The sequence below is a fragment of the Geospiza fortis genome, unplaced genomic scaffold, assembly GCF_000277835.1.
Source record: "Geospiza fortis unplaced genomic scaffold, GeoFor_1.0 scaffold283, whole genome shotgun sequence".
Taxonomy (NCBI): domain Eukaryota; kingdom Metazoa; phylum Chordata; class Aves; order Passeriformes; family Thraupidae; genus Geospiza; species Geospiza fortis.
Window position 1 is genome coordinate 269,206 of NW_005054571.1, and position 6,273 is coordinate 275,478.

Sequence of the window (6,273 nt, forward strand, 5' to 3'; positions counted from 1 at the left end):
CATAGCGCTTCGGGGGAGTGCTCTGCCCCTGGGCCTACTCCCGTCCCACAGCCGCGGCCCCACAGCCGCTCCACAGCCACCCACCCACGGACAAAGAGACACCGTCTGTCTGTCTCTCATACAAGTGCCGCTTGTCCCTAGCGGCGTGCTGAGCTGGCTGCCAAGGGTCTACAAGGACAGAATGAAAGGCTTCTGGGGCCCTCTCCCCAGCTAAGCCACACCATGGTGTCCCCTCAAGGGCCTGGAATCAGCCTGGAAGAGCCCTGCCGTGCTCCAGCACCCCCCAGCCCACAGCTCCATAATGCAGAAGGAATGGGATGTTGCCCCCCAAAAGGGCTTTTTGGGACTGTGCCACTACCTCGATCAGCTCCTCAGTCCACACCCTCCTATCCATCTTCAAGCTCCGGACTTTGGTGATGCCAGGGCCCAATCCCCGGTGTTCCCCTGCCAGTGAGATGAGGCATTAGGGACCCATTTTGGGGTGGGAAGGGTCTGGGTGTCCCCAGGGATCCCCATTTGTGCCCACTGGATATGGGTACCTGCACATCTCTTGCAGATGACAACACAGAGGTTGATGGAGGCCCAGTCGGGTTTGGGGGAGCCGCAGTCGGCACAGAAACGGTTGGACTCCACCGCCCAGATCCTCTCGGCCACCTCCGAGTTGGAGAGTGCCTCAGTGATGGACTGCTGCATGGCCTCCACCCACTCCTCCTTCTCCTGCTCCGAGTCAGCAGAGAAGCTGCCAGGAGGGATGGGGGTGAGATATACCATGGCTCGGGGTGGGCAGCACCCTCAGCACCCCCTCCCTACCCTGGGCTCACCTGAAGATCCTGTATGGTGTGGTGAGGTCAAAGCCCCGGCGATCCACCTCCTTGACGTTCCCCACATTCATCTCAATGTAGGTGATGCCAATCCCCAGCCGATAGTCCTGGTGGGGGAGGGTGGGCAAGGGATGAGGGGGGGATGGATGATGGGATCCAGTGCCTGGGAGCTGGGGGTTCTTCACTGCCCAGCTCTCATCCTGGGTGTACCTAGAGCACCACAGACTGGAAGAGCTACAGTGGGTGTCATGCTCCTGGGAGATTCCAAGGCTCAGAGCCAGCAGAGAGGGAGGGCTCAGAGGGCAGCACCCTGTGGCTTCTGAGCTGTCCCTATTTGAGGGATGGTGGCAGGCCTGGGTGCCCTGGCTCACTGCTGCTCTGCTCAGGCTGGCAGTGCAAAGGGAAGGGGCATCAGGGTTCTCCATAGTGCCCCAGGCCCCCCAGCAACCCACCTCTGCATTCTTGTAAAGGAACACTTTGTCCCCAGCCACCACCACAAAGAGCTTGTGCTTAAAGCCCCGCAGCTCCAGGAAGCCACTCTTATCAGCTAGCTCAGTGGCACTGTCAGTGGCTAAGGACATCGATGTCCTCACTGCAACTTTGCTCTTCCGCTCCTCTGCAATCTGCTGCAGGGTCCGTATCCACTCGTTGCGGTCTGCTGTGGGGCCAAAGGCGAGACGTGTCAGGATCAGCCTGAGCCCAGGAGCCAATGGGACTCATCCCTTGGGCTGGGAAGGGAGAGGAGCTGGGGAACAGGGACCCCTGTCACTGTCGCTCACCATCATTCTCAGCCCGGAACACAAAGTTGCGGTTGTTGGTGACAACCTCAAATTTCTGGTCCCCAACACTGGAGACGCGGGAGATGGAGGAGACGGGGATGAGCCGCTTGGAGTAGGTATCCTGGGTCAGGGAGTGGGAGACACGCTGCTCATGTCTGTGTCAAACGGGGCTGTCAGTGCCCCAGGTTCCCAATGCTCCAGCTCCAGTGTCCAGGAGACTCTGAGCCTCATCCCCAGCACCCAGCTGTGGCTGCTCCCTGGAACACTGACCCTTGCTTGGTACAGCCACGTCTCCAAGCTGAGATGGCCAGAGGGAGGTGGCCCTGCTGGGGCAGCTCCTCTGCCACCTTCTCATCCCAAACCCCCAGAGCCATCTTCTCCACCCACCTTTTCACTGTCAAAATAGCGGAGGTAGTCAGTGTCAAGCTTCACCCAGCGCCTCTGGTAGATGTAGGACCTGGAAGGGGACGGGAGGGACCCATTGGAGGGGATGCCCTTGAACTCAGGATGATTCTGCTTGCGTGTTCACGCCCCAATTGCCAAAAGCCTGGGGCCACCTCAGCATTGATCCTGCCCTTTGTCCCCAGCCTTCGATGTCCCCAACCCCCCACCATATGCTGTGTCCCCAGCCCTCCATTCTGCCTTGTGTCCCCAACCCTTGGTCTGGTGCTATATCCCCAGTCCTCTATCCTGCACAGGGACAAGAGGCCTGTCCCAGCCAGCCCTTGAAGTCCTCAGCCCTTGATCCTGTGCCCTCTCCCTGTGCCCTCGTGTTGCTGTTTTGGATAGCAATGGGGACTTCCTGCTTTCCTCCAGGCACCAATTAAAACATGGAGCTGAGAACATGTTTTCATGTTTGCCAAGGGCTGCCCCTAACAGCTTAGCAGGATTCAACCAGGAGACACATTCCAGGAGGGGTCAGTGGCACCAGAGCAGAGGGAGAAGCCGTGCCTCTCTATCAGGATGGAGATACAGATGACAGATGTCTGGAAGACAGCCACCAGAGACCCCTTTGCCCTCCCCAGCTGAGAATGCAGACCAACCATGCACCACAGGAAAAGGCAGAACACTCTTCAGCCCATAGCTTTAGGATTAGGGCTGCAGGAGGAGCCAAGCCCTTTCCAACACAGCTCCAGCAAGCCCTGCCATGCAGCCCCCTACCAGCATTGAACATCCAGGTCTCCCCATGCTGGTGGGGCTGTGGCAGCAGGGACACGGTTGCTCAAGGGCTTGTTTACTCAGGAAAGCTTTGCTGGAGCAGGGGTTTCCCAGGGACCTTCCAGCTGCTCTCACTTCCCCAGCAGCACAGCTGCTCTGCTGCAAACAGCTGAGCTTCCTCCTCCTCGGTGGAACTGCTGCCTCGGGGCTTACTCGGAGCCCAGATTAAGACGCTCCCAAACATCCATCACATCTCCTGCATGATTGTTGCCTCCCAGCTAGTGCAGAGGCTCTTTGAGTGGGCTCCCTGGGCACACTGTGCTGGCTGTGCTCACTGGGTTCACTAGACTCCCTGGGGATCACTGGCTCCCCATGACTCCCTGGCTCACTCACTCTGGAGCACACAGACGCAAGCCCAGCACTTCCCCTGTTCTACTGCGGCACCACTCTGACTATCCCCCATGAACCCAGGATTTGAGGCTGCAATCCCATAGGATAGGGGCTATCACCACCTCCTCCTGCAGCAAACCCAGCAATCCCAAATGCACGGCTCAGCCCAGACACCCCACCTCATCCCTGACAGCTTCTCTTGTGGTCACCGCTAATTCCAGGGCTCCCCCAGAGGAAAAGCAGCTCTTTTCCCAGTGATGCAGGGTCTGAGAAGAAGATCGAGCTGCAGCCTCCCCTTCTCAGCAAAGTCAGTACAACAACTGGTGAGAGAAGGCTCTTTCACAAAAAATGAGTGTTTCTAGCCTAAATCACAGGTTAGAAGGGAGTGGAAGGAACACCTAGCAATGGATTTTCACCAAAGCAAAAGCAAATCCCCATGAGCAGGAATGACAGGTGAGAAAAGGAGGGGACAATTACACTTCTGTGTCACACAGGGACCCCCAGTACATCACTCACCCCTGTGGCGGGTTCTTGTCCAGCCACCCTTCTCTGATGGTGGGTGACAGCAGGCTGGTGGCACTGGTGCCCTCCATGCTGTCCCTGAGTGTGCCGGGGCTGCTGCCAGGGAAGGCGTTGGGTGCGGGCAGGGGCAGGCTGGGCTCCCTGTCACTCCAGCTGCTGCCACCACTGGGGATGAGGAGCCGAGGGAGGGGGTTAAGAGCTGGCAGGTCCCGGGAGGGGCTGAGGTTCCCCAGCATGCTTCAGCCTCCCTGTGACCTTCCCTGAGGCACAGGCAATGCAGGCCAGCTGGATGCATGTGGGGACACTGGGGACAGTCCCCTCGGTGGAGTCCCAGCGTGTCCCCCAGTCCCAGGGACAGCCCAGGCCTGAGTCCCAGCTCTGGGAGGGGGGACAGGGGCACCCCCAAGACTGCAGCCCCAGCCCAGTGATGCTCAGAGCTGCTCTCTGCTCACACACACTCACACGTGCTCCCACACACAGGTCCTGTGTGTGCCCATCTGTGGGCACACTGTGGAGCTGTGCATGCACAAGAAGCCCTGACCTGCACACTCACCTGTCCTGCTGTGCACAGGAGCTCTGTGCCTGTGCTCACACCCCCCACACAAACAAAAACACCCCCTGGGACACACACAGAGCATGTCAGCAGCATCACACAGACGTGCCCTGCACACAGCACGGCAGCCAAGCTCATACCTGGCAGGGGATGCACTGGGCTGGTCCTCACCAAACTCATCTTCACTGAAGAGGCTGATGAGCTCAGCATCCTCCTGCAGAGACACACACGGGTGACACCTGGGTATGGGGGTGTTCACAGGGGTCCCAGGACGAGGGAAGAGACAAGAATCTTCACTCCATGTTTCAGAAGGCTGATTTATTACTCTATGATATATATTATATTAAAAGAAAATTATATATTAAAACTATACTAAAAGAATAGGGGAAAGGATTTCATCAGAAGGCTAGCAAGGAATAGAAAGGAATGATAATAAAATCTTGTGGCTGACCAGAGAGTCTGAGACAGCTGGACTGTGACTGGCCATTAATTAAAAACAACCACATGAGACCAGTCAAAGATGCACCTGTTGCATTCTACAGCAGCAGATAATTATTGTTTACATTTCATTTCTGAGGCCTCTCAGCTTCTCAGGAGAAAAAAATCCTAGCACAAGGATTTTTCATAAGATACGTCTGTGACACCTGGGGTCTTCTTGGTGCCACCACCACACCATGAGGGTGCAGGCTGGATGGAAGGAGAGGGGACACGATGCCATGTCACCAGCCCATCCCCAGCTCAGTGGGTGCTCACAGTGCCAGGGTGCCCAGGAAGAGGCATGCTGAGGCTCACAGAGAGAGGAAAGTGTAGCCAAGGGAGGAGCTGAACACCAGGATGTTTATTTATAGCAGCTAAAAATGTCCCCGCTTCATGAGAAATCTGGCATTGCCTCCTTGGCCCTGGTGTTCCCAAGCCAAGGTAGATGAGGGCTCCAGGTGTTCAGGGAGCTCTGCAGCTTCTGGGACTCCTCAAATCCATCCGTTCCCACCCCAGAGAGCAAGGGAGGCAGATAGAAATTCACAATCCAGGGATTACATTCAAGATGTCTACTAGCACACACTCAGGGCACACGAGTGTGGTGTGCTGCACAGCTGGGGGTGCTCCCCAGAGACCCCAGAGGAACTAGTGAGTGCTTCCTGGGGACACTTGGATGAGACCTGGTGCGTGCTCCCCAGGGACCCTCAAGTCCCAGCACCACTGAAAGACCTGATACATACTTCCCAAGGACATTGAAAAACCGAGTTCCATCTCTGGGGTTCCATCCCCCATGGGAGACACAGTGGGTGCTTCCTGGAAACCCTGGGGTTCCAGCCCCCATGGGAGACCCAGGGGGTACTCCCTAGAAACCTATGAGAGAGACCCAGTGGGTGCTCAGTGAGGCAGAACCCATCTCTAGCCACTGCCAACATGCTCCTCCAGCCCTAACCAGTATCTCTGGATCATCCCAAGGCCAGTCCTTAGAGCCAGTCACCCTGCTAGCTCCTGCCCACCTCCAGCCCCACGGTGGGACCAACCTTGGCCATCTCCCCCGTCGGTCTGGCTAATTCCTCCTCCCACGCCGAGTCCTCGTAGTCTGAGTCATCTGACAAAGGAGAGGGAAGATACTGAGGATCAGCTGGGGTGGAGCAAGGGGTCCCAGTTCCCCCTGCTACCTTGGAGCCTGTGGGGATGCAGGCATGGCTGGCTTCCCTTTGCTTTGCCCTTGGCAAATAACCACCCCATTCTTGTGACAACAAAGGTTTTATCAAGGAGTTTGGGGAAGAGCTGGGAAAGGGCAAAGTCCCACTAGTGGCACCTCCCAGCACTGTCCTGACACTCCTGGCCTCGCCAGAAGGGGACTTGGTGACACCAGCCCCAGCACCATGGCTCCATCCAGGCTCTCGTGTCTCTGCCTGGGGGCTCCTGCTGCTGGGGGTTCCCAGGGGATTTTTCCACAGCTGGTTTTCCAGGGTGGATTCCCCTCCCTCCTCTCCCATTCCTTACCAGCTCCCGAGCTTGTGCACCATGGAAATGAGATCCCAGAGGATGATGGGAGTGAGAGATGTTTTCT

At 57.3% G+C, this 6,273-nt stretch overlaps 1 protein-coding gene across 1 annotated transcript in view; it reads right to left on the reverse strand.

Moving 5' to 3' along the window:
- ARAP1 (ArfGAP with RhoGAP domain, ankyrin repeat and PH domain 1) overlaps nucleotides 1-6,273 on the reverse strand; it is a 35,619-nt gene that overhangs the window by 14,030 nt on the left and 15,316 nt on the right. The window contains 9 exon segments of the mRNA XM_031064232.1: nucleotides 359-444; nucleotides 540-739; nucleotides 822-928; nucleotides 1,274-1,479; nucleotides 1,601-1,721; nucleotides 1,988-2,057; nucleotides 3,665-3,835; nucleotides 4,364-4,437; nucleotides 5,738-5,805. Of these exon segments, the coding sequence (XP_030920092.1) occupies nucleotides 359-444; nucleotides 540-739; nucleotides 822-928; nucleotides 1,274-1,479; nucleotides 1,601-1,721; nucleotides 1,988-2,057; nucleotides 3,665-3,835; nucleotides 4,364-4,437; nucleotides 5,738-5,805 (1,103 nt within the window).